The sequence below is a fragment of the Giraffa tippelskirchi genome, chromosome 9 (genome assembly GCF_054371585.1).
Source record: "Giraffa tippelskirchi isolate mGirTip1 chromosome 9, T2T-mGirTip1v1.2.pri, whole genome shotgun sequence".
NCBI lineage: Eukaryota > Metazoa > Chordata > Mammalia > Artiodactyla > Giraffidae > Giraffa > Giraffa tippelskirchi.
This window is the reverse complement of record NC_137283.1, coordinates 11,006,153-11,033,226: the sequence shown is the minus strand read 5'-3', so window position 1 is coordinate 11,033,226 and position 27,074 is coordinate 11,006,153. Positions and strand designations below refer to the sequence as shown.

General features: G+C 56.3%; 2 protein-coding genes across 9 annotated transcripts in view; both read right to left on the bottom strand.

The window, feature by feature from the left end:
* Nucleotides 1-358: 358 nt before the first annotated feature.
* On the bottom strand, nt 359-22,208 carry VILL (villin like). Of its 5 annotated transcripts, XM_081527255.1 has the most exons (21): nt 22,136-22,208; nt 20,156-20,688; nt 19,214-19,326; nt 14,511-14,577; nt 14,297-14,371; nt 13,767-13,972; nt 12,435-12,543; nt 11,104-11,214; nt 10,606-10,805; nt 10,160-10,238; nt 9,969-10,067; nt 9,183-9,312; nt 8,933-9,033; nt 6,864-7,001; nt 6,603-6,761; nt 5,706-5,885; nt 4,997-5,142; nt 3,884-4,028; nt 1,802-1,987; nt 878-1,153; nt 359-626 (listed from the first exon to the last, which is right to left on the bottom strand). In XM_081527255.1, the coding sequence occupies exons 4-21, from the start codon at nt 14,574-14,576 to the stop codon at nt 513-515; spliced, it is 2,520 nt and encodes an 839-aa protein (XP_081383381.1). In that variant the 5' UTR covers nt 14,577; nt 19,214-19,326; nt 20,156-20,688; nt 22,136-22,208; the 3' UTR covers nt 359-512. The 5 variants fall into 5 exon arrangements, with proteins under 5 accessions (XP_081383381.1, XP_081383379.1, XP_081383377.1 ...); XM_081527253.1 differs by lacking the exons at nt 19,214-19,326; nt 20,156-20,688; nt 22,136-22,208 and adding exons at nt 18,723-18,784; nt 18,952-18,983; XM_081527251.1 differs by lacking the exons at nt 19,214-19,326; nt 20,156-20,688; nt 22,136-22,208 and adding exons at nt 1,551-1,634; nt 18,952-18,983 and having other exon boundaries at nt 9,174-9,312.
* Nucleotides 22,209-24,439: 2,231 nt separating this feature from the next.
* CTDSPL (CTD small phosphatase like) overlaps nt 24,440-27,074 on the bottom strand; it is a 126,357-nt gene continuing 123,722 nt past the window's right edge. For 3 of the 4 annotated variants that reach the window (XM_081527340.1, XM_081527339.1, XM_081527342.1), the window contains one exon: nt 24,440-27,002. In XM_081527340.1, coding sequence (XP_081383466.1) covers nt 26,936-27,002 — 67 coding nt within the window. In that variant the 3' untranslated portion in view covers nt 24,440-26,935. The remainder of the gene's footprint in view (nt 27,003-27,074) is intronic. The other variant, XR_014064609.1, reaches the window with a different exon arrangement.

Below are 27,074 nucleotides of genomic sequence, written 5' to 3'. Positions count from 1 at the left end.
GTACTGTGGTCTCTTTACCTGGATACCAGAAAAATCCCTGTAAAGTGTGTGTGTGTGTGTGTGTACATGTGTGTGCCTGTGTGTCCACATGTGTGTGCCTGTGTGTCCCAGAGCCCTGGAGCCCTAGCACCTCATTCTCTACTTCTCTCCACCTTCACAGTGGAGCAAGGGGTGGGAGGGGTGCCTGTTCCCCTGGGCAGAACAAACCAGCATGGAACAAACCTGTTCAAGGTGGAGGGCATGGAGGGTTCAGGCTTTGGAATGTCACAGTCCACCCGCCACCCCAGTGCCAGAGGCCCACTCCCCTAAGAGGCGGACCTGAGTGATCCAACCCTGAAAGCCCACTCACCACACCTTGTCAGAGCCACCGGCTTTTATTTTAGTGGCCAGGAGTCTCCAAGGAGGGAGTGCCAGGAGGGCCTCCTCAGGCTCAGGGGTTTATAGGGAGGTGCCCGCAGGTAGGTGCCCATGCCTGGGCCTTATGGCTGGCACTGGCAGGGCAGGGCCTGGGTTCAGAAGAGGCCGAGCTGCTTCTTCTCCTGCTGCTGTCTCCACCTGGCCATGCTGTAGAACTCCTCCTTGGACTTCCCAAAGATATCTTGGAAATCAGAGTCTGAGAGATAGGCCTGGGGCAGGGAGGGGGCAGGAGAGGGTGGGCGCAGAGGCAGGGTGTCAGCTGAGGCCACAGCCCTGTCCCACCCACCCAGAGGTGCCATCCTCTCCCATGTCTCTCTGCCCACCACCCCATCTGCAACACTCATCTCCCAGGGCAGCCGCCCATTGCCCACCACCTGTGGGTCATGCCCTGGGTGCCTGCAGCTCGGCTTTCCATGCACGGGTGTGGGGACTGGGAGTGGCAGGGGCTCTGAGCACCCACCTCCTTGTGGGCCGGGTCCACACCCTCTGGCAGGTCCTTGGCAGCCCGGTGCATCAGCTGTTCCCGGGGCAGGCCCCCGCTGCCCAGGGATCGGGGGCGGCTCTGGAAGCTGCTGCTGCTGGCGCTGCAGCTGGTGCTCCTGCTGCTGTTGCCCACTCGGGGGCCCAGCTCCAGCTTGCTCTTGGAGCTGTCCTCGGGGCTCTTGAAGGCCCCCAGGGCCAACGGGCCTGCCCTGTCATTGCCGGGCCATCTGGACAGCCGGAAGCTGATGATCTCCTGTCAGGAGAGGGGCCTCAGGCTCAGGGAGCTGGGGGATAGGCTCCCACGGGAGGCCACACTGAGCCCCCTGGTCCTCTCACCCCCAATACGACTCCTGCCCCTTCTGGCGCCTGGCTCCTTCCCTGCTCATTCTGGCCTCTGGGCCATGCCAGCCCCAACCCACGAGTGTGTGTGTGTATGTGTGTGTGTTAGTTGCTCAGTTGGGTCCAACTCTTTGTGACCCCATGGACTGTAGCCCACCAGGCTCCTCTGTCCACAGGGATTCTCCAGGCAAGAATACTGGAGTAGGTTGTCATGCCCTCCTCCAGGGCATCTTCCCAACCCAGGGATCAAACCCAGGTCTGCTGCATTGCAGGAAGATTCTTCACTATCTGAGCCACCAGGGAAGGGGGACCCTAATACTCATGGCTGTTATCTCAGAGATGGTAAAAACTGCTCCCGGGTCACCCTCCACCACCTCCCCGTAGGACTGGGTGTTCTAGGGGCAAGAATCAGGATGGGGGCTTGATAGAGGGGCAACAAAGGGATCAGGTTCCCTCCACAGACCAGAGGCCCCTGGGCAGGATGATGGCTCCCCCTCAGTATACCAGGGTGACCCCTCCCCATGGATTAGGGTGGGGATGGGGGAGTTCAGGCATCACTCACACTCCATTTGTAGGGGTCCCAGGTGCAGAACCATCCAGTGAAGGTGGGAGGCTCGTGGCCCTGCTTGACCAGCACGAGGGGTGTGGCCAGGCTCCTCCCTGCCGGGTGGGTCTTCAGGTACTCCCGGCCCCAGGCCACAGCCTCCTGCTTCCACTCGCTGGCAGCTGCCCCCAACCACAGGAAGATCTGGGCCACAGAGGGGGCCTGGCCTTGGGTGGGTGGAGCTGACCTCTTCCCTCCCAGCCTTGTCCATTAGGTGGTCTCAGAGCCCCCCCCCCACACATCCCAGCCAACCAGACCCACCCAGCAGGCCGGCCACACACCCACACACCCGGAAACATGCCAGGAGGTTCACAGGCATGCATGTATGCAGTCAATCCACACATATTTACTGAGTACCAACGGTGTGCCAGGCACTGTCTTGGGATGAGAGACTGAACCATGGAAAAGACACAGAGAAAATCCCTGCCCTTGCAGAGCTTTCATTTTGCTGGGGGAAGCACAAAAATAAGTAAAATATGCAGAATATCAGATGGAGCAAAATAAGGCAGGGAAAGAAGAGTGGTGGTAAAGCGGGAGATACCGTCACTTCAGTCAGGGACAGCCTTCCTGAAAAGGTGACGTTTGAGTCAAGATCCGAGGGAGGTGGGGCGTGGGGGGGAGTGCTCTGAGCGAGGACACAAGCAGTGCAAAGGCCCTGAGCGCGCTGCCATGTTCGACGAGTAGCCAGGAGGACATGGTGGCTGGAGCAGAGTGAGTGAGAGGGAGAATCAGGGCTGCTGGTCACAGGGCTTTGCTTGTGCTCTGAGTGGGATGGGAGCCCAAAGGCCTCCCTGCCACACTCACACAGAGTCCCAGACACACACACACGGCTACAGCTACACAGACACAACTGTCCATCACCACTCAGACAGAGGGCAAATCACAGCCACACACAATCACCCACACACAGACACAGCTGCATCTAAACACAGTCATACTGGATCGCACAGCCTGGAAAACAGCCTGAAACACCACTGCATCCAGCCACACAGGAACGTGGTTACACAGTCGCATGAATACATTCACTCAGGCACCCATACCCTCAGCCAGTTTCGCAGTCTCTCTTGCACAGCATCATCGCTCCTGGCTGGTCTGGCCATTTACAGCCAGTTCCTCAACCACACAGCCATTACACACAGCTGCACGCACACAGGCAAATGCAGGCACACCGACAAAGGACAAGGAAAACACAACCATACAAAAATTCATGGGATGCAGCCAAAGCAGTCCTAAGAGGGAAGTTCATGGTGATACAGGCCATCCTCAAGAAAACTAGAAAAATCTCGAACAACCTAACTTATCACCTACAAGGATTAGAAAAAGAACAAAATCTAAAGTCAGCACCAGCAAGGAAATAGTAAAGATCAGAGAGGAAATAAATAAAATAGAGATCAGATGCAGGTACATGGAGACACTATACACACATATATATACACACATATAATCACTTTATGGCCACTACACACACATACATAAACACACACAATCCCTTTATGGCCACTACACGCACACACACATACACACATATACACACACACAATCACTTTATGGACACTACACACACACATATACACACACACAATCACTTTATGGACACTACACACACACATATACACACACACAATCACTTTATGGACACTACACACACATACGTATCCACACATGCAGTCACTTTGTGGACACCCACTCAGCACTGACATGTCAGCCACAGGCACTTGGTTGCCTGGACTTATGCGTTCAGAAGGCACACAGTTACATTACACCCAACTCCACAATTGGTTACAACCACGTGAGTCCGAGACATACAGCCACAGTCTCCCACGGGCTTCCTGGGACAGAGTCATCCCCGGCGTCTCATCCACAGTCACACGATCACAGTCACTCAGGGTCTCAGTGTCACCATATCAAAGGTAATCACTCACCCGCAGCCTTATATGCAGTCACATGGCTAGAAACACACAGTTACACACACTCTCACCCAGTCAGACAGGTGCAGACACAGCCCATTCACACCCCACCCAGGCACCCAGGTGACCGCACCTCCTGCCAGGTGTCCAGTAGCATGACGCCATACTTGTCCAGGTCCTCTTGGCTGAAGAACACTACTTCTGTGAGGACCAGGGGGCCCGTCTGGCAGGAGCACTCAAACAGTCGTGGCTGAAAGTCGGACACATCCTCGGGGAGCCTGGCCAGCATGGCACAAGGCTGTGAGGGGCGCAGAGAGGCCTGGGCCTCTGGCCAGCCTGGGCCAAGCCAGCCCTCCGCACAGCACCCCTCCAGCACCCCTCAGGGGCTGGGACACAACGCCTCCTGGGGCAGGAGGCACTGGTCCTCCTCTGAGCTCCCCCACCCCAGCATCCACTCCCCAAACGCCTGCCCGTCTCCAGGCCTCCGTGTGCCAGTGGAGAAAGCAGGTTAGGTGATCTGTCTACCCACAGGCAGCCGAAGCACAAGCTGCCCCGTGAATTTCCCGGGGAAGGAGCTCCGGGAAGGAGGGGGCAGCTGGCTGAGTGTGGAGGGAGGGAGGGCAGCGGGGGCCCAGGTGGACTCCTACTACCCCAGGAGGGAGAAGCCGCTGGCCCCTCCCCGGGCTGGGAGCCCAGGAGCTAGGCCTCAGGCCGAAGGTGGGAGGTGTAGGAGGAGGGAACCCAGACTGAGAGAAGGGACGGCAGAACGTAGGCGCTCAGGCCAGGTCCCAGAGACACAGAGAGACAGGCACTCTGCTTCCAGAGCCGGGTGAGACCTCACTCTGCCCTTCCTTATCCAATTACACACCACACGCACACTATTCTGGCACACTGCACACACACTGTTTACCCGTACGTCCTATTACACTGGAGACACCACCTGTGGGAACTGCGGGGTTGAGGGACGGTGCTTTGCCCTCTGGCCCTCTGCGGACGTGATGGTCCAGGACGGGACCACGCAGGGAGCACGTTTCTCCAGCAGAGGGCGCCACTGAATCGCTCTCCCCAGCATCTTCCCGCTACAAGTCAGTGGGGAGTCAAGGGTGGGTGTGCTCCCCACACCCCAGTGGGGTGTGCTCCTGGGCTCTCTCTAGTTCCCTGTGTGACCCTTAATTAATCACCCACCCTCTTGGGCCTCAGTTTCCTCCTCTGGGTCAGGAGAACACCCTCCTCCCAGCCTTGTCACCTCTTGTTGCTGGGGTAGGGCGCCCGGCCCCCCAGAGCCTCCCAGAAGTCGGGAGGCTCCTGACCCTCCAGCACAATTTCCATGTCCTCCCTGGAGATGATGGTGACCACCGTCCGTGCCATCTCACGCTGGTCACCGCTGCAGCCCTGGAAGGCAGAAAGCTGGGTCAGGCCCTGCAGCGGGAGAGGTCCTCACCTCCAGCCCCTCATCCCCCACTAACGGGGCCCTGGGAGGGGGAGTCACGGGAGGCCTGGGCTTGTGGCCAAGCACACGTGAACAAGGGTCTCCCTTCCTCCCTGCACCCCCGCCTCCCGCTTCTGTCTCCTCAGGCGATCAAGGTCACAGGGACCCTCTCCAGGTCGGAGCACAGGATGGAGACCTCCAGACTTGCGGATCATTCATGTTTTGCGCGGAGGATCAGAGAAAACCCTGACAACTGAACGAGGCCTCCTCCTTTTCCCAAGACACTTGGGGAGGGACGTGGTCCCTGAACGAGGCCGGAAGGAGGGGGGCGGCCTGGGCCTGGCCTGGCTCTGACCTGTGAACGCCCTTGTCCACTTGTCACATTGTAACTTCCCCCAGGTTCCAGAAAGGGCAGGTGGCTCTCTGCCGCCTCCCTCCTGGCCTGTCCGAGGCTGGGCTTGAAGTCCAGCCTCTGCTGCTGAGTGGACTTCCCTGGCCTGGTGCCCCTGCCCCGGGCGTGGGTTACCTTTCCAAACCAGAGGTAGCAGAGGTTGGCTGTCACCAGCAGGAAGACGTCATTGGAGTTGAGGGCTGAGGCGCGGGCTGGCACCTCCAGGGTCCGGGTGTTGTAGCTGTCAGTGCCTTGGATGTGGAAGAGGCTCACGGCGGGTGCCAGCTGCCCCTTCCCACGGCGCCTGGTGCGCCCCTAGGAGAGGATTGGGCCTCAGGCTGAGGCAAGGGATCCTGGGCTGCCTCCCTCTCCCAGTGGGGGCTACACTACCTTGGCACCCAGGGCCCCCTTTCTTAAAGCTACCTCTGTTTTCTGGAGGCTTCCCTGGTAGCTCAGAGGTTAAAGCATCTGCCTCCAGTGCGGGAGACCCGGGTTCAATTCCTGGGTTCGATCCCTGGGTCGGGAAGATCCCCTGGAGAAGGAATTGGCAACCCACTCCAGTATTCTTGCCTGGAGAATCCCATGGACGGAGGAGCCTGGTGGGCTACAGTCCACTTTCTGGACCCTGTGAGTGTGTAGTGGGAGGATCCCCTCAATCTGGAATAGGGGACCAGGCCCTTTCTAAATGGATTCCTCACCCCATCTTGGAGGGGTCAGAGCAAGGATTGCCCAGGCCTTAAAGGTGGAAAGTGGGGAGCAGCTGGGTCTGTGTGTGACCCCAGACAAGGCCCTGGCTCCCCTTCTGTTCAGCTTCCTCACTGCGCCCCTGTTCTGTGGTTGGCTCTGGGGACGGGGGAGGAAACTAGGTCAGGGGTCACCCTTGGAGCGCCTGGGCCTCCGACAAACACCAGGAAGCTGAGGGGCGGTAGGCTGGCCCCTGGCCTGCAGCGAAGGTGCTTAGCCCGTGCATGTAAGGGCCATGGGCACAGAGGAGCGGGGAGGCTGTGCCGGCGGCAGCGAGGTGAGCCCCACCTGGAAGATCACAAGCCAGCCCTGGAAGATGGCGAGGAAGTGGGGGGGCTCGCTGCCCATGGTCACGTGCTCCTGCACCAGGGCTCCACAGTACCGCAGGTCCAGCTCCTCGGCGTGGCCCCTCAGGACACTGATCTTGTGTGCCGTGGCCTGGAGGCCCTGTGGGCGGGAGCGGTGAGGCCTGGCGCAGGTCCCAGACCCCGTCCTTGGCTTCCGCTTCAGGGCCTGAGGGTGCCTGCCACCCGACTCAGGCCGGCGCACCTGCCACAGGTACAGGACGTGCTGGACAAGGCCCATCTTCTGGTAGGTGTACAGGACAAGGTAGCAGTTGTCAGCGCACAACAGTCCATGATGCGTGGGGTCCACAGGCTGCCTGCGTGAGTCCTGGATACACCACATCTGGGGAACAGGGGGCCAACAGACACACGTGGTGCCTCTGCCTAAACCAGCCCACCCACCTGTCCAGCCAGGAAGCTCTCCGCTGCCAGAGGCAGGCCGCACCTGTGCAGGCAAGGGGCTCCCCCAGGGGTGTGCACCCACCCCAGGCTCTCTGCTCCCCCCACGGACCCCTGGGGCCTGCATCTGTGCCAGGCTGCTCTCAGCCAGGGCTCTGAGTTGGTGTGGAGCGCCTGCGACAAAAAAGCAGGAAGGACTCCAGAGGCTGCCTCGGATGCTTCAGGCCACCCCAGCCTGACCCCGCCAGCCACAGCCGGGCGAGGGCCAGAAAGGTCCTGCATTGCTGCTCGCTGCTCAGGCCAGGGGAGCAGAAGCTGGGTGGAAGCAAGGCCCAGGGGTTCTTGGAAAAATTTCCTTTTCTCAAGTGTCATTTAGAAAAGTAAAGCCTGTTCAAAGACTGAAAGGGAAATGGTCTGTCACACTTAGCGTGATTTCTTTTTCCTGTGGGGAGCCAAGCCAGGCAGACCCCGGTCAGATCCTGGTCACCCACAGGGGCAGTGAATCCACTCTGAGATTCAGTTTTTCCCACCTGTAAAGTGGGGGTAACAGTGCTCACTGTGATGCAGTAAGAAACAACATCTGGGCATCCTGAGGCCTGACAGCAGTCTCTGGAAAAGACCAGAACACCCAGCATCCTGCTTTTTGCAGAAGAGGCTGACTCCCGTCCCATGCCTCCAGGAGCCGCACTCAGCCTGCAGCCAGGCCTCCTGGCTTGGGCCCTCCCCCTGGCTGCCTGTCCCCTGACTGCTGGGGTGGGTGGGTACCCTGCCTGCCTTGGTACTTGGGGTCTGGGCTATGACCCCTCCTTCCTTCCTTCCTTGCCCTTATCTCCATTTTCCTGTTTCTCCTTTTCTCTCTCTCCTGGCTGTCCGGCTCTCCCTGGGTTCCCCACCTCTCTGACTCCCTTTCTCCTCTCCTGGGCCTTCGCACCTCTGGCTCTGCCCTATCCCCTCCTCCCTCTAGCTTCTGTCTTCTTCCTCTGCCTTCTCCCCCCGCCCCCCCAGTCTCCTCTTCTCGGTCTCTCCCTGTCCTCCAATCTGTCACCCTTTCTCCCTCCTCCCCGCCCCCCTATTCTCAGCCTCTTCCCCGCTCATTGCCACCGTCCATCCATAGCAGGGCAAAAGTTGGAGGGAACCTTGGAGAAACAGTATTTTCTCTGACCTTGGCCTACGTTGAGAACTAGCACCTCCTCAAACAGGCCCAGCTGTCTTGTTCCCATCATCTCACAGCACCCCCACACCAGCCTGGGGGCCAGGTGGGACCACAGATTTAGCCCCATTTTAAAGATGTAAAAGAAATGAGTCTTTTAAAAAACTGAGTCCTGAAGAAATTAAGGGCCCTGACCAGGCGTGACCCAGTAAGTCAAGAGGCAACCCTGCCCTGTACAGAGCCTGGAAGTAGTCTCCAAACCCTGCATCTCCCAGGACATCTGTCTGAGCCCAGAGAAGGGGCTGACAGGGTGTGACTGTGTTGAAGGTTGGATGTGTGGGGGTATGATCATGTGTGATGTAGAGTTTGTACAGCTGCATGTTTGCAACTGTGTACCTACCTGTGGATAAGTGCAATAACAAAGGTGTATGTGTCTATAATATAATAGGTATGGTTGTGTCAAACATACAACAAAAGGGCACAATTAATTGTCCAGATGTTAATGTGCTGAGCACCATGGGTGTTACCCAGCAAGTGGCCATGGTTGTCTGTGACAATACTTGCCATGTGTATGCGCTGGTTCAGGGGTGGTGTGTGTATATGTACACATGCCCCCGAGGGTCCCTGATTGTGTGCAGATGTGCACCAGAGCATAGCTGCGACACTTTAGCAGCCGCATGGTTCACCTGAAGACATCTTCACCCAGCCGAGCCAGTGCCCCTCACCTGCACACTCCCAGAAGCGTCGTCCACCATCCTGAGCCGGGCGGCTAGCTCAGGCTGGCTGTGCAGCTTGCCCACATCTAGCTTCACCTGAAGCAGTTTACCTGAGGGTGGGACAGAGGGTGTCTTGCCCCGCCCACCACGCAAAAAGCCCCCTCCAGCCACACCCCTCGCTCTTCTCTGGGATATTCCGGGCCTTGCCCAGCCCATTGCAGCTCGGAGCTCCGCCCCACTCTCTGGCCACGCCTCTCACTAAAGTTCTTGTTCTTGCGCGGCTGCCCAGACCACGATCGGAAGAGCTGCTTGAACCCGGCGGACTCGGCGCCATCGTCCATCACCTCCACTCTGGTGTAGCTCGGGTAGCCCTTGGCCTGGATGAAGCTCTGCGGCGGGAGTTGTGTCAGGCGTGTGGCCCAGGGGCCCACTGCTCCACTCTACCCCGCAGGGCCTGCGGGGCCAGATGTGCCCTGAGCAGCAGTAATTAACTGAGCTCCTGACCCGCATAAGGAGCTGGCTCCGACACTACCGACTTCTCCGAGGTCCCCGAGGACAGGCAGGTTCCCCTTACTCCGGGCCTCCGGAAGGGCGGGCTATAACCGCCCCTCAGACCCCAGGTAGAACCCTGCCTCCCCTCCTGGAAAAGGAAGGAGGGCCCAGTGTCGGAGAATCCTCAGACCTCAAGGTAGGTCCCCCACACCCCCCTTTTACACAGGGCTTCTTGGATGCTATCTGGTCTTTCCCTGTCAGGGCTTCCAGGGTACCACAAACCTGTGGTACCCCAGAGAGGGGCCGTGTGTTCCTCTGGGATCTTTGGTCAGAGTGTGTCTCCTCCCTCAGATAGGACGGTGGGTCTCCAGGCTTGGACCCCAGGACCGGGTTATATTCTCCTCCATCAGACAGGGGTCCAAGGGCAGGAGGTATCCCCCTCCTGGCCCCAGGGCAGACTACACCTCTCTTTAGACCCCAGGACACAGATGTCTCCCATTTTCAGACCCCAGGGCGACACAACAACCCTCTGAGACAGGGCTCCCAGCCTCACCAGAGCCCTCCTGAAGGCAGCCCCTCTCTCCTGGAGGCTGGCCAGGCGTCCCTGCCACATGTAGATCTTGAAGCCACCCTGATCCAGGATGTAGCAGTTCTGGGATCAGAAGTGGGGCTGGTCAGTACGTGGTCCAGACTGGGCTGGAGTTATGGAGTGGGTGGGGATGGCTGGGACCAAGCCTGCCTCACCTCCTCCTGAAGTAGGTCTTGGGTCAATGGGCAGGTTGACAACTCTTGGACCACCAGATCCTTGCTCTTCTGGAAGACTCTAGGGGGCAGGCATGCAGATGTGGGCAGCTCAGCCCCTTCCTGGCCTGGCTCCACTCCGGCTGCTACCTCCCCTCCTTCCTCCAGAGGCAGAAGGCTTGGGGGCTGGGTTCCTGAGTTGAGGACCGCAGCTTTGCTGTGAAGCCTTAGGCAGTGCCCTGGCCTTTTCAGGGCCTCAGTCACCTTGTCTGTACAATGGGTTTCTCAAAAAGGCAGCCATGCAAGAGTACAGGCTGAGTCTAAGGTGCCTCATGGCCTGCTCCAGGCAGCCAAGAGCCTTTCCTAGAGGCACCATGTTACTGCAGTAACGATGGACACACCCATCTGGGCTATTCCACCCATCCTGCCCACTCCCAAGGTCTGCTCACTGGTAGAGGTGGACATTGGCCTTCTGCAGCTGATTCATCCTCTTGCTGGGCATGGCGGCGTACAGGTTGCCCACTCTGCGGCCCAGCACAGCTTCCACGATCTCCATGAGGTCAGTAGCTTCAGCCTCATTATCCACCACGTAGACCTGTGCACGACTACCACGCTCCCTGTCCCGGAGGCTATGGGTCAGGGCCAGGCCCTGCAGGACCAGAGCTGGAAGTCAGGGCCTCCCCAGCATGCCCCCCTCACCTCTCAGACAGTCCATCTCAGACCCTTCCTGTCACTGCTCAGCTCCCAGAGGTGGGGGGCCTGGAGAGGTACCCCCTGATCCCAGTATCCAGGGGTACCCCCAGTGCGGAAGCTGGACTCAGCTTGTAGGTGTTTCTCAGCTTCCTGGGCGGAGAGCCACGCCCAGCTCCTGGGGTGGCTGGAGGATGGGCCCATGGATGACCACCCCTCCCCCCAAGCCCCGCAGTGTTCCTGGGGCGGACACTGACCCGCGCCTTCCTGGCCGCGCTGGCCTTGGGCCCATTCCACTGGATCATCATCTTCCCCAGGTCCAGCAGGAAGACGTCACTCTTGTTGAAGCTGTGCCAGGAGAGCTCCACCTGCGAGGGCCAGGGTCAGGGAGGAGACAGGGGGGTCGTACTACCTGGACCCCGGGAAGGGCCCGCAGGCAGCCCCTGCCCATGTGAGCATAGCTCAGGTGTTGTCACTTGTGTGCAGCTAGCTGTATGTATGAGTGTGGTGTAGTGTGTGTGGTGTATGTGTGAGCTGTGTGTAGGCACACATCTGTGTAAGCACGTGAGACCTCGAGGGTCACTGTGTGGGTGTGGCTGGGTGCGTCTCTGGGTGTCTATGACTACAGTTATGCTTCCTTTCACAGGGTGAACATGACTGAATCTGACACTTCTCAGCGCATGTCCCCAGCAGGGCATGTGTACGTGGACACATGGATACAAGCAGGGCTCACGCGTCCGTTTCTCCAAGTGTGTTGCTGTGTGTGCTCCTGGGTGACAGTGCACGTGTGCCTGTGTAGGAGACAGTGTGTTATCTGTGGCTAAGGGCAATTATCACCCCAACAGAGGCACTTTTGAGAGTAAAAGTGGGAGCTCTGAATAATGATGGCAGGCTAACAGGCAAAACCCGGGGCTGCATGGTGGCCCTGCATGACCTGGATGTACGGTCACTGAATCTATGGGTGACGCTGCATGAGCCTGGGCGGGACTGTCTGTGAGTCCCAGAAGCGTGTAGACAGTAACGTGCACAATTCGGGGGCACCGTTCATAATGCAGTTGTCAGATTCCTGACCGTTCATTACACTGGATGGCAGTAGACCATCTTGTTCTCACAAGATCAGTATTTTCCATCAATATCCTGACGGAAGTAAGGAGCACTCAGGTCTAATTTGCACAAAGGCTCCCAATGGGCCGAGTGGCTCTGGGGTAGCAGTGGGAGAGGCTGTGTGTGCCTATGGGTAGCAATGACGATGTGTATGAGAGTGTGGGGCCGTGCACCTCCCCAGATCATGCTCTCTCTCATTGTGCTGCTTGCCGGGGCCACCCAGGTGCATCGTCTCATCTGCCTCACTGTCCTAGGTCTTAATGTGCTCCAGGACCATGAGGAGACCGAGAGTCAGAGGAAATGCAGCAGAGGCGGGGCTGGAAGCCGGGCTCTGCCTTCTCTCTCCTCATCAGGATGGGCCACTGGGGAATGCTGACCGCCCACGTTCCCCTCACCGCCCCCACCACCCTCCATATCTCCTGACACTCCAGGACATGTAGTCCAGCTGAGTCTAAGGTCAGGCTGCATCCCTTGCAGCTCTCACCTCAGTGGCCGACACATGCTTCCCCCCTCGGATGTGCAGCAGTCGTTGGATGTTGTACATATTGGTCTCCACATGCTTGAGGGCAGAGGCCAGGCCTCCCTTCCTGTAGCTGAGGAGAGCACAGGGTCCCACGTGAGACCACATGCTGCCATGGGTGGCAGTGAGAGCAGACATGAATATGGGCATGCACACATGTGGGGACATACATGTGCCTATTTAACATGTGCAAGTAGATATGAACATGTGTGTGCAAGCATATGGGGGCAGGACTGTGCATGTGCTTATCCATGTGTAGATATGTGGACACCTGCACGTGTATATCCATGTATGCATGTGGGGTATGTGTATCTATATCCGTGTGAGTATAGATGTGTATGCATGGAATTCACATAACTGTGTATGTGTGTGTAGGTGGACATGAATACTCACTGATGTGTGCCCACCGGTAGGTGGACATATATGGGCTGGCATGTTTTCTGCACGTGCATGTATACATGTGTGCATGCATTTATGTACATACTATTTACATGTATTTGGTTCAACAGAATGATTGAATACTGGCAGTTTCCTATGGTTCAATGCATTTGGTAATTAAATACATGTTTGAAGCAATTAACAACAAAAGACATATTTATACTGGGCATGGTAACACAAAAGCAAACTCAAAACAAAACTGGGGTCCACTCCTGGGTATACACCCAAGACAAATGAAAAACAAATGTCCACACAAAGATTTATATACAATAATGGATGGTGAGTAAACTTATTGCAGTAATCACTTCACGATACACGCAAGTAAAACCATTATGCTGTACACCTTAAACTGATACAGTACTGTGTATCTCAATAAAAATGGGGGCAAAAACTAGCCCAAACTTGTATACCAATGTTCACAACAGTATTACCCGTAACAGCTGAACAGTCGAAACAAGCCAAATGTCCATTAAGTGATGAAAACAAATAAAATGTGGTATAGGCATACACGGCATTGTCTAATTCTATTTAAGTAAAATGTCCAGAAGAGATAAATCTAAACAGATGGAGGGAAGAAGTATAGGAGGAAATGGGGAGTGATGCTAAAGGGTAGGGGGCTTCTTGGGGGAGTGAGGAAAATGTTCTAAAACTGTGGTGATGGATCACACAAGTCTGTGGTTATACTATGAATACTGAATTGCGGATTTCATATGGGTAGGTTGTATGGTATGATTTCTATATCAAAGAAAAAACAAACCCCCAACACACCCCACACACTGTGATGGGGAAGCCACTTGCCCCAGCTGCCAGCCACCCCACGGCTTCCGGCCCTCTCAGCCCCCTGCCCGTCTCACTCACATGATTCCCGAGCGGAAGTAGCTTCGGAAACAGGCGGACTCGTGGCCTTGCACCTCGCGGTGCTGCACGGTGGCGCCACCCAGCGCCTCCTTCAGGTGCTGCAGGAAGGAGCCCGGCGCGTCCTGCGCCCCCACTCCCGCCATCTTGCCGACCCAGTAGTGCAGGTCTTTGGGCACCCCTGGCGTGGCCTTCAGGCTCTGGGGGACCTAGGGCCCAAGAGTCTGTGTGTGTGTGGTAGGGGGCTGAGGTTCCAGGGGTGGGTGGGGTGGGGTGGGCTGGGGCCCAAGGTGAAGGAGGTAGCAAGGGCTTCGGGGAGACTGGTTGGGTGCTCCCACAGGTAAGAGAGGGAGAATGAGGAGGGAAAAGGGTAAACAGCCCTCAACAGCAGCAGCAGCCTCCTTGTGGGATGCGACTCTTGGGCTCCCAGCCTGCCTCTTCCCGGGGTGGAGCTTAATCTGCATCATCAGAGCCCTCAGTGGGCTGTGCCCCTCCCCCCGCCCAGTCCCCCAAAAGGCTCCTCAAGTGCTCACGTGCAGAACGACATAGCAGTGCTTCTCGAAGAAGTTCCCATAAGCCAGCTCGGGGACCGGCACCATCTGCAGGTTCTGGGAGAGGAGGGTGCCTCGTGAGGACTCAGGAGAGCCCCTCCCTGCAACCATGACCCTCTGGGGTGGGAGAAACCTAGTCTCAGAGACCCGAACACTCTCTCTGTCACCAGTTCTTCTGTCTGGTCGTGTCGCTCACCTCAATGATCCATATGTGGAGGTCCCTGTGACTCTCAATGTCAGAGAGGCCCCTCCTGGTGTCCATCCTAGATGAGGAGGGAGTGAGAGAGGAAGCAGGAGCCGGAGTCTTCAGGCCCGGTCGCCCCCTGGAACTCTGGGCTCCAAGCAGGAGCTCTCCCCACCCACAGTTCTCCAAAGCCCCTTCATCATGGCCTGTGCCTCTCATGACGAGGGCTGCATAAACACAAGCGCCAGAAAACCAGGACAGGTACTGCAGATGTCAGCACAGAGGCTTTGCAAACAGGGACCTAGCTTGTGGTCTGTGTTTGCGCTCTTGTAAAAAGGCTGAGCTTGGTGGACGACGATAGGCTTTGAGTCTATGGACCACCTCTGCCAACAGACAGAGCTCAAAACAGACAGATGTAGGATCTGTAGCCAGAGACAGGCACTGTGGATGGTGATAGGCTTGCAGAGGGCGAGGGCTCTGCTTAGTAACAACAGGTGCTGCAGGCAGGGACAGGCTCTGCCAACAGGGACACGGCTCTTGAAGTAAGACAGAATCCTGTAGGCAAGACAGGCTCTGCACACAAGGCAAATAAGCGAAGGTCTTTCAGACAGCTGGGAGGTGGCCGTGCAAAGAGACACAGCACCTGTAGAGAAAAGGCTCTGTGTACAAGCACAGGCTCTGCAAACAGGGACAGCTTCCTGAGACCCAAGAAAGGGATGGAACAGGCACAGGTTCTCCTGACAAAGATGAGTTCTGTCAACAGACACCACCTTTGAAAGGACGACCTGTGTGAAGAGACACAGACTGTACTTGGGGAAATTCAGACAGGCTGGGCAAACAAGCAAAGGCTGTGAATGCTGACAAAAGCTCTGTGAACAGTCCTGGGTTCTGCTGGTATGGAGGAGCTTTTCAGAAATGGGAAAGTCTCTGCAAGTCTTTGTGGATGGGGAAGAACTCTTAAGACAGGGACTTTTTGCAGAAAAGTACAGACTCTGCAGATATGAACAGGCACACAGATAGGCAAGGCTCTGTAAACAGGCAGAGTTACAAGTCAGAGATGTGCTTCTCAGACAGAGGCAACTCTGAAACAGGCCAAAGCTCTCTAGGCATGGTCAGGCTCAGCATGCAGGGACAGCCGTGGGAAACAGCCTCAAATCCTGCACACAGGGAGATGGAAACACGCTGGGCAAGCAGTCATGAGCTCTGCCGAGAGACTTAGGCTCTGTGAAAAGACACAGGCTCTGTAGACAAGGCCCTTAGAGACAGAGTCTTGGCAGACAGGGAGAGGTCTTGTGAGCCTACGCAGGCTCTGCAAACAGACAGCCTCTGTTAATAGTGACGTCTTTAGAAAGGGCAGGATATGCTGAAGGGAGCCAGCTGGGAAATCAGCTCTGTGGTCCAGCACAGATGCTCCAAACATGGGCAAGATATTGAAACAGGGCTGGGTTCTGTAGAGAGCCCAGGTTCTGCAAACAGGGACAGGCTTAAGAAAAGGATGAGTTCTAGAAACAGATAAAGACTCCGTGAATAGGAACAGGTCCTGTTAAAAAGTACACATGCAAAGAATAGACCATGCAGACTGACATGGGCTCTGCCAACAGGGATGGGCTCTACAGAAAGACAGAGGCGCTCACAGACACAGCGACCCCTGGTGGTGGGAACTCTTTGTAGAAGTAGAGCCTGCAGACAGAGTTTCTATCCAGGCAAGTTCAGATAGGCTGTGCAAATAGGTAAAGGCCCGGAAAAACGCCCCAGACCGTACAAACAGGGCTCAGGTTCTGCAGACAGAACCTGGCTCTGAAAGAGGAAAAGACTCTATGAGCAGGGACACAGTCTAGATACAGAGATACTTCCTGCCAAGGAAACAGGTTCTGCTGACTTGGACAGGTGCTGAAAACAGACAAATCTTTGAAAACAAGGATAGTGTCTTTTGGCAGAAAGAGATGTACCAGCCAAGGACGTGAGACCAGCTCTGCAGACAGGGAGAGGTTTGCATGCAGGGCAGCTTTTGCAATTAAAAAAGAAAGTATCTTATCCATGAGGAAAGAGGGACAGACTGTTTAAAAAGACTCAGCTTCTGAAAAAAGACAGATTCTCCAAACAGGCTTAGGACAGAAAGAGGCTTGGCAGGGAAGATGAAGATTCTGCAAACCCAGGACAGACTCTGAACATACAGCCTGACACTGAAGAAGGTGACAGACACTGCAGCAAGTAATAGGCTTAGCCAACACAAGCAGCTTGGGTAAATCAGGCTAAAACACTCTCAGATTCTTGATACACAGCTGAACGCTTAATACACACAGACTGCAAACAGCCATTGGCTCTCCAAACAGCAACTTTGTTGTGGTCCATGGTTCCAAGTGTGCACAGGAGAGAGGAGTGGAATGAGAAGGATCTGGGGAAGAAGGGAGCTCTGGATTTTGTTGCATGTCGGCAGGTGACTCTTAACGACCCCAGGCTTCCCTGCACACCTCCTTCAGAATCCTCTGCCTGAGATTTGGTCATTGGTTCACGGGTGGAAGTTCTTTTGACCTCTAAATCCCACCAGCTGCAGCTTTTCCTCCTTGCTGCTGCTTTGCCTCATAGATCCAGAAGCCCGTTCTTTCTGAATTTCTCCCCTCTAGGGGCCCTGGTGTGGTGGTCACTCCTCTCCCTTCCCCTCCCTACTCCACTCCAGTGTGTTGTATCGCAGGAGGAACAGCCTTGACTCTGCATGACCAGGGGAAAGGAAGTGGCAGGGGAGATACAGAGTTACAGAATCAGAGGCATAGTGCAACAGGGGCCACTGAGAGTGGCCCACATTCCTTACGTCTTTAGCCGGGCTGGGCCCAGGCCCTGGTGAGCTCATACTGGGAAAGAACCAATCCTCTCAAAGAGGGCAGAGGTGGCCATGGATGTGTGTGGGGTGGGGAGGGGTGGGGGAGGGAGCCACCCAGGGGAAGGGGGGTGGGGAGGGGGAAGGGGGTTCCTGTGGGGCTAGAGCTGCCTCCTAAACCCAAGCTGGAGTACCCGAGTGCTGATGGCCTGGTCTCCCTCACTAGAGCACAGGATTCCGGGGCCAGGGACTTCTCTTATTTACTGCCGGCTCCCACTGCCTGACACCCTGAAGGTCCTCAGCCCATGACTGCGGAGGGGAGAGTGGATGGAGTGACCGTGTGCTCTCACTGCACCCAGAACTGCTGTGGCAGTGCCCTGAGCGACGGGCAGACCTGGTGACCGTGTAATGGTGGTCTCAAGGGAAACATGCAGTGAGGTCAAGTGACAGGCATAGTGACATTCGGCGGTGTCGGGCAGAAGCAGTGACTAGTGACAGCAACCAGGGCATGGGCAGGCAGTGACCAGAGGTACAGACTAGGAGCTGTAACTGGGAAGCAGTGACAGAGGGACAGGAAGCCTGGCTGGCTCAGCAGAGCAGGGAAGTCAGGCTGTGGCCAGAAAGTGGGACTGGGCTGGTGTCACTGGGTGGGGGCAGCATCACCCCCAAGGGGCTCACAGGGCGCCCCGATATCCATTGCTAGCCTGGGGAGTCACACTCTCAGGCTCCCAGGGCCTGAGGCCTCATCCCATGTCACCTGTCTTCCACCTGGGTGCTGGGGGGTGGAGAAGGGGTGCTCCAAGTGTGGGGGCCCTCTCTCCCCAGCACCCTCTTCTTCCCCCAGGCGGTCCCTTCCTCCCTAGAGGGCCCCTTCTGACCCCCAGGCTCTCGCACCCAAGCATGTCCCCTCTTCCCCTTCCATCACCCACCCTGAGTGGGAACACCCCCCCTGTGCCCTCTCCTGCTGGAAGCCCCGTCCTCTTCCCTGGGGGCTCACCCTGGCCCCCACGGCCTGCTTTCTCTCTCGGATGCCCAGTTCCTCCTCTGACTTGCTCTTCTCTCCTGGTGCCCCCTCCTTCCCTGGGTGCCCCCAGCTTCCCCCACGCATCCTCTCTCCCCAGCGCCCCCTTCTATATTGGCTCCCCCGCCCCTCTGTGTACGCTTCTCTCTCCAGACGTCCTGATCTGTCCCCTGGCGCCCCCTCTCCCACCTCTTTCCTCCCCCAGTGAACCCTCTCTGCCCTAGCCTCTCTTCCTCTCCCCGGGTTCTCCTCCCATCCAGGTGCCCCCTTCTCTCCCCGGGGCCCCCACCCTCCCCCAGGGTCCCCTCATTCCCCCCCTTACCCCTGCTCCCCGCACCCGTCTTTATCCAGAGCTCCTCCTGCTGCCCCTTTTCTCCCCGGGGTGTACCTGTGAAGGGGCAGACTCTGAGGTCACTTGGCCGGACTTCCAGGAAGGGAGGGGGGTGCTGCCTGCCGGAGTGGGAGGAGGGGGGAAGGCCTGGGGCCCCCAGGGTATGGACTCTGGGGGACAGACACCCCCATCCCATAGAAAATCTGCCACTTCCTCCCCACCCCCCGGGCCCCGCTCCACCCAGAGCTGCTCTGGGCAGCTTCCCTGTCCCCACCAGTGTTCTCACCTGCTGGGTTGCTCCGCTGCCTCCCCAGCTCTGCTGGGCCCCTGGGCGATCCTGAGCCCAGTGACCCCACGTGGTACACTCCTGATTCGGAGCAGCCCTCCCACCCTGGCCCCGGGAGTCTCCTCCCCACCCAGCCTACCTACTGGAAACTGCTCCAGCCTTCACCCTGCCCGTGGGCAGTGCTGGGCTTGGCCTGGGGCCAGGCTCTGCCCATCGCCACTGTAACTCAATCCCTGTCCCCATCTGGCCCAGCAGAACATACCTCAGCACTTGGCGGGCGCGGGCATTCACACTGCGTCAATCAGTTAGTCAGTCAACAAATACTGACCCAGCTCTCTGAGAGGAGCCAGTCCTGTCCCCAGGGCCACGGCTGGACTGGTGGCCAGAGAAAGCAGGGGGTGGAGGCCTGGGCTGTGCTGAGATGTGGGCTGAGGAAGCCACTGTGACTTCCCTTCTGACAGCCCCTGATCCCTGACCTCCAGTAGGCCAGGCCACCCCAGGAAACTTTAGGAGGAAGCAGGACCAAGGCTATTTATTGCGGGGTGGGTTGGCAGTCTGGCTCTGTGACACCCAGGTCACTTCAGAAGGTGGGAGAAGGTGGCCGGGGCTCCCTCCTGCACCTCCACTATCCTCCACAGCCTAAGCTGGGCTCACTGCCCGGCACAGCCCTCCATAGGGAGCCCTGATACCCATCGTGGGAGAGGCCAGTCCAGTTCTTGCCAGGAAAGCCGCCTCTCCCACGTCTCTGCTGCCCCTTCCTTTCCTTCCTGATTGTGGGATGTGGCAGGAGCTGGAAATAGAGCCTTCCAGAAACTCCAGGGTCACTACGGCCTCAGTCCCAGCCACAGTGCAGCCAGTGTGGACTCCCCTTCCAATGCAGAAACACTGCTGAAAGCTGCCATTGACCCCAAGACCCTTTCTCCATATTCAGTGCTCACTGCCACTGCTCCCTGTCACAGGTTGGGGCGACTCCAGGAAATCTAGGTCCAACTGTGCCTGGGAGGATGTACTGCCAGTGTGTGACTGTTTAATAGATAGAGTTACTGGGTCCCTGTGTATGAATGCAGGCCCGTGTCACAGGGCACTTGGCCAATACCTGTGTGTGTCTGACCTCGTGTGTGGGAGAATGCCTTTTTGAGCCCCCATTTCCTTTTGGGACCTGCGCGTGCGCAGTGCATGCATGTGTAAGTTTGGCTCTGCTTACCTGAGCACCTGTTTCCCGGCTCCTTTTGTCTGGTGTCCAGCAAAATGCTGTGCACTCACTTCTCCCCATCTCAACTTCTCTGCTCATTCTGGTTGGTCTTTGTTCCTCATTCCCTGCAAATGTTTCTTTCCTAGGTGCCAGAGTCCAAAAAGCCGGGGGTTGACTCCCTGTCTTCACCTTACCACCACCCCCTATAACCAGAGCCTTGCTGACCACCCCTTCCCCTTGAATCTGCTCCAAGTTTTTTCCCCACTGCACTGGCTGCTCCATGGTCTCCTTTGGGGCCTTTCAGTGTCAGCAGGCGCAGAGCTCAGGCCTTCACTCTTGTCTCCTTTCTATTTTCTTCCCAAGTTCCAGTCCCCAGGCTTTAAACACCATGGAAACGCTAGTGTCCCTTCTGACCCCGACTCCCACTCTTCCCAACCCCCCTTAGCCTCCATCCATCTCCTTCATCTGGTCACGTTTCTCCTGGCACGTCTGCCTTCATGCTTGACATTCATGTCAGGCCTCGTTCAGATCTACCTCCTCAGCCTCTGAAAAGGGCAGAAACATATAGCTGGTTGCTCCAGGCTCCAAACCTGAGAGCCATCCCAAGTTCCTCTTCTTCCCTCACACCCACCAGGCTGGCCAGTGGTTGGTTCTTCTGGGCTCCTGGGCCTGGCCAGCCCACTCTGGGAGGTAGCCTCTCACACTAGTTGGTACTATGAGCTCCTGCATCAGTCTCTCTGACCCCTATGTCCATCTTCCCACCATGGCCAGAGAGATGGTTCAGCCATAAATCAGATCATGGCACTCCCCTGCTTCAGATCTTCCACTGGCATCCCTAAAATAATATCCCCAGTTGCCTGTCCGTTTGGCTGCATCTCCTATCTTTCTCCCCAGTTCTATGTTCCAGCTACAGAATTCCTGTGTCTCTTAAGATGCCAACCTCATTCTAGTCTCTGGATCTTTGCACTTGTTTCTTTTGCCTATAGGCCTCTCCCCTCGATCTTCCCGTGGTTCCTTTTCCACATTCTGGACTCAACCAAAATGGCATCTCCTTCCATGTCTATTGTAGGCAGGGCAGGACACCCCACCTGGCACCATGCAGCCTCAGCAGCTTAGTTGGGGGAGGTACAAGGACCTCTCCAAGAACCGTCCCCTTAGAAATCTCTGGGTCTCTGGGACCCAGAAGAACTTGGGTGGGCATAACTGCCCTACTCCAGAACAGCCTCCCCTGTAACCTGTGAGCCCAGAGAAATGGCAGGGGGCCCAGGGCCTGGCCTGAGGCGTAGATAAGCAGCACTCTTTTGTGTCTGGTGTGGACAAGCTCCATGGGATCAGGCCCTTGACACACAGAGAGGACACCGAGGCCCTGAGCAGGGCTCACAGGCAGTTAGTATGCTACCAGGAGGAGGCGGTACCAGCCTCTTTCTTCCTCCTACTCAGAACAAGGAGGGGGCTCTGCCACCCCCTCCTCCTGCTCGGCCACCCTCCCACGCATCCGGACTTGGAGTCTGAAGGGCACTGAGCTGGTTTGCCTTGGCCAGCACCGCTCTGGCCTAGACTGCCTCCGCTCTCGCCCCGCAGGGTCCGAGGGTTCTCAGCGGTACTCTGTGTCCCCGCCCCACTTCCTGGGCTTATCTTGGAAGGCCCAGCCCACCAGCTCTGCATCATTGTTGACTTGGGCGTAGTGGGCGGGGAAGGCGGCGATGGATGCCTGCCCCGCTCCAGGCCCAGCCCCTAGGTTACCTGCTCTCTGGTTCCCCGCTCCTTGTCCTGGTGCCCCAGGCCTCATCTGAGTCCCTCTCACACAGATGCAAAATGTCACCTCTCCTGAGGACCAAGTTCCGCGGCAGGGGATGGGGTGGGGGTGGGGGTGCGCCCCTCCGGAGAGCGTTCAGGACCTACACCCAGGATGGGGCTGCCTGACTCGGGTCCTGGGCCCCACGCCCTTCAGGAGAGCAGCCTTGGGCCCGCGTGGGTCCCCTCCCCCCGAACCTGGCTGCAGGTCACCGGTCACGGGGGCGCGCATGGTCGGTGAGCGACTCCCGCGGGCGCCATGGGAACCTCCAGGGCCGGAGGAGATGGAGCTTGCCCTGTGCCCGCGGGGCCATCACCTCTAATGGGCCGTGTGCAGTGCCCAAGCCCGATGGCGGCCCGAAGAACAGGCCTAGGTTCCTGAGAACCAGAAGGTGCTGCTGTGTTGGTCTCAGTGGTGCTGGGGAAGTCTGGCCCTACCCTGCGCGAGCACCCACGCCAGTTATGACATATCGGGGGCCAGGAAGGCACCATCCCTCGCCACTCCTCTGGCCAGGTGAGGTGCTGCTGGTGACCTGTCTGGCCCACTGCTCTGATGTGAATGGGGTAGCCACTCTGCTCCCTACCTCAGTATAAAAGCAGGGAGCTATCAACTAGGTGGGGCTCTTACTGGGACTCCTTCCTCATCCCTGCCTTGGGAAAGGCGCCCAGTGTTTTCTGTGTACTTTTCTTAGCTTTCTGAATTTTTTTTTGCAATGAACACATGCCTGATCTTTCAGGGAGAACAATGCATGTCATTCCTCCTAAGCTCTGCCCATAGCTCGTCTGCCATACCTGGGTGTCAGGCCTGGAACAGTTTGGGGTGACTTTTCCTCCACAACTAGTCAGAGTGGGGGTTCTCAGTTCTGGTAGCACCTTTGAGTCATCTAGGCACTTAAAAATGGAATGTCCACCCACAGAGACGGAGGTTTAAATGGTCTGGGGTGGACTTAAGGCTCTGTATTTTTAAGGGCCCTCACGTGATTCTAACGGGCAGCCAGAAGAGAATCCCTGAGCAGGGAGAGGGCACCGGGAAAGCGCGGTGTGGGGTGGAGAACCTAGAGCCCACATAGCCTGCTCCTGAAGGCCTGAGGGTCCAGCCTGCTCCCCTTGCAGATCAGGCTGGTGGCCATGCCAGCTGGTGGCTCATGGGTCTTGAGCAGCCTGTTGATCCCCAGGCAGCCCTGGCACAGGAGATGCGTGCCACTCAAACATCTCAGGTTATGCAGACTGTGCGACCAGCCTCCTAATGCAACCCAGTTGCAAGACAGTCAGTAAGCCCAGGGACTGTCTCCGTTCCCAGCCACTCCTCCCCCACCCTCCTCCGCTTCCTGCCCTGGTCCTACGATACAGAGGTGATAGGCGCTCAAACAAGAAAATATCAGGAGGTCAAGGCTCAGTATGCCACGTCCCAAGCAAGTGACCTCTTGATGACCTGTTCCCTTCTTGCCTATTCAGAGGACCTGTGGACACTCCCTGAGACACCCCATCTTCAGGGGCAGCCACAGTTCTCAACCTTTTGTCTGCCTGTATGCAAAGGTGGGGGCGTGCGGGCAATGCCAGAGAAGGCAAGGGGAGGGACACAGCCTAGGAATCCAGAATCAGGGAGGAAGTGGGGTGTCCTGGCTGGCTAGGTGCTCTACAGTGGAGAGGGCACCTAGGGGCCTGGCACAGACTATCTGTGGGGGATATCAGCTTGTCTCTGAGTAAATACTAGGTTTCCTGGGCTGACACACACACACTGTGCCCTGTCTGTGTTCTTATAGATGAACAGACATGCCTGGTAGAACCCTGTATTCCTGTGACAGAATAGACTTCAGAGCAGTCTCCCAGGCCTCAGTTTTCTCATCCACAAAATGGGGATAAGACCTATCTGCTGAGATTGTTGACCCTAGTGTTTTTTGCTGTCTGAATTAGGTATCTTTATAAAGAGACAGTCCTGAGAGTGGTAAGGCTGTGCCCAATGCTCTGCCTGTACTTCCTGGTGTGTGTGTGGAGGGGGTGAGGGGGGACCTTTCAGCCCCTTACCTTCCTGTATAGAGGGGCTGGGTTGAGGGCCATGTTTCCTGGATGTCCCAGTGCGAGAAACTGTCTTGGGTATCCTTATTCTCTTCCTGGTCCTTTGCCGTGCTTCACCTGGTCACCAGAGCATCTCAGCCAGCGTATGCAAGGACTGTGGGTTTAGGTACCACAATGCCTGTGGCTCTGAGGGGGCGGGGTGGGGGCTGCAGTCTCCTCAGGCTGCACTTGGAAGCCTGAGGGTAGGGCTGGAATCCTTGGGGGAGGATGGTGGGCCAGATTGCTTCTGTCTGGTCCTAACAGTGGGCAGAGTGGTTTTCTAGCTCCCTTGGAGTCAAGGTCCACAGCTCCTGAGATCCTGCTGTCCTGCTCTCACTGGCCCCTGCTCTTCAGAGAGACACGAGGTGCTGGTGTGAGGCTGTGCAGCTGGGAGAGAACAGAGAACAGTCAGGAGAGGCGCTAAGAAGCAGTCCACCCACAGGAAAGCGCGGTTTCACGTATTTATTTTTGGCAGGAAGGAAATCATTGCAAACCTCTTGACTGACAATGCTCGCCCCTAGAAACGTGCACATTCCATCCACATGTAGTATTTCCCCAGTGATGTTTATCACATTCAGATGTCCAACAGAAATCCATGACTACCCAGACACCAGCATCTCCACCCCTTGGGCGGGGGTGTTAGAAGCTCTCTGGAGAATGAACAGCAGCAGACACCATCAAATTTACAGTAAAATAGGAACAGAGGCAGCCAGTTGACTGTGCACAGGTAAAGGCGAGCACTTCAAACCATCCACTCTTCTCGAACCCTGCCGTGCCAGCTGTCCATCACAGCACCTTTAAAAGCAGAGGCACAAACGTCACTAGTGTTTGGCCATAGGGCTGTGTGGTTCTGGATTTCATGAGAAAGCCATCTTGAATACACAGGGTTGTAGAATGTTGCCAGGTTATAGACTTACAGATTTCCTTTTCATACCATGCGTTCAAACGCTGCAACCATGACAAGTCCGTGTCATTAGGGCATCCTCATGTCTCCAAGATCGTCTCATCAAAATAGCAGAGGAGCTTCCCCACCAACCGTCAGCTATGACGGGTGGTGTTTCTTTTTAGGATACAGATGCATTGTTTACAAACAGCTAATGGGTGAGACCATGGACCAACATGTGGGATTCCAGAGCAATGGAAGACAGAGCAATAACAACCTCCACTGTGCCTGGGCGCCTCCACTCGAAGCCCAGCCAGAGTCCATGACCCACGGTATCCTGTTCCAGATATTAAAGTAAAAAATAATTGTCCGGGAGACTCTATTTTAACCTGGTACCAAAAGGACCATGGAAACTCAGGAGGTCAGATTTTTCATTTGGCTAAAGAGGTGGGGGTGTTTTGGTAACATGGGAAGTATATGGCACAGAGATAGGGTTCCTTAGGTTTTAAAGCCCACAATCTCATAAAAGGTAATAAGTAAAAACAATACCCGTATTTACCTTAAAAACATAAACCCCAAACATTCATCTCATTTCTTGGCCTTATGTTAGAATTCTATTGCTTCATTTACATGTAGATGATTAAAAATATATATATCAATATAGATATTTTGATTATATACATAAAGCAGAATCAAGGGTTAAAATAAGAACGGAATTTTGGAGTGGGGTCGAATAAGGTGCACAGAATCCAGAACTCCCTGGAGGGCCTGCTGCCCTCCCAAGACATTCTGTGTCTGTGGTGACAGGAACCGGGCTCCACCCCCGCCAGCTCTGCACCGGCTCAGTGCAATGGCGCTCACGGCCTTGGGAACGACCGGGTGAAGGATCTGGCTCAAGCCTGCCAAGTGTCTTCACTCCATCAGAAGTGGGGCATGATTCCTAGATTTGATTCCCCTGGAATATTCTAGAATTTCCTCGCTGCCCCCTATTCCAAGTAAGACCTTGGGATGCCAACAAAGTAGGGAGCACAGGTGAGGGGCCTAAGGCTCTCATCAGGACCAACTTCTGTGTGGATGTCAACACGGGACAGACACTTGACTGCAACATTCAAGACATTTAAGGCAGTGGGTTCATTTAATGACTAGTTTTCCGAATCAAGGTGTATGGCGTGTGCAGACCTGCCACATAACTGTCGTTTTCTGTGGTCACACTGAGCTAGGGGCTGTTTCTATTTTAACTGGCATGTGGATGACTGCGTTTGGAACACTCAGAGTGTGGGGAGACCTGGTTACCCCTAAATACTTACTTCTCTCCTGAAAGCACGGCAGTCCACAGACCAAAGTGCTGTTGGGAGGACGTGATTGGCAGCTGGCTTCACTATTTTGTGAATGAAAGCAGAAAAGAAATTTTACTTTGACACCGCCCCCCCACCCCCGACTGTTTTCCAATCTTCTTAGTGCCGGTGGCTCCCGCCAGAACTCCGGCCTGACCCACAGAGGACTAAGGCAACGGTGCCAACACAAAAGGGTTCTTTTTAATTATCTTTAAGAGCGATAGTTTATATAGACCATCTTATTGTCAAACGAGGATCATGGCACTGCTTAAAAGATCTCACTGGAAAAGGCTGCAAAAGGAGCCCCAGCTCAGGGAGGGGGCCCTTCCTTTCCCTGGCTCTGGGTAATGGGTCCCACGTCCAGATGTGTCTCCCCCACCCTCAGCTCAGAAACAGGCTGTGCTTCAAAAGAGAAGCCCAAGAAATGGACTTGGACCACATCAGCGTGGTGGCGGCTTGGGGCCACAGCTTCTCCTGAGAGAACAGTCAGCTTAGCACAAGCTCTGAGGCTGACTGCAGTCTGAAAACGAACGCCACACCGATGAGGTGCGCCAGGCCCTTTGGTCTTTGTTCCCTCCTGAACCTGTGAGGCTGGTGCCAGAGAAGGAACGCAGTCTGCAGTGGGGTGGGACACCTAGGTTTCTGACCCTGTCCAAGTCTGCAGCTTAGCAGTGAGCAGATTCTGAGCGTAGGCACAGTGGCAAAGAACAGTGTAACAGCCGCTGGTCAATTCCATTTGGTGGCAGCGCGGTAGCAGCAAAGAAAATTCCCGAACAGCTCCATGGGTATCCAGCTTTTGACAAGGACAGATTTAAAAAAAATCAATAAACAGAATTCCTTTTTTAACTATCAAGGGTTTTAGAGT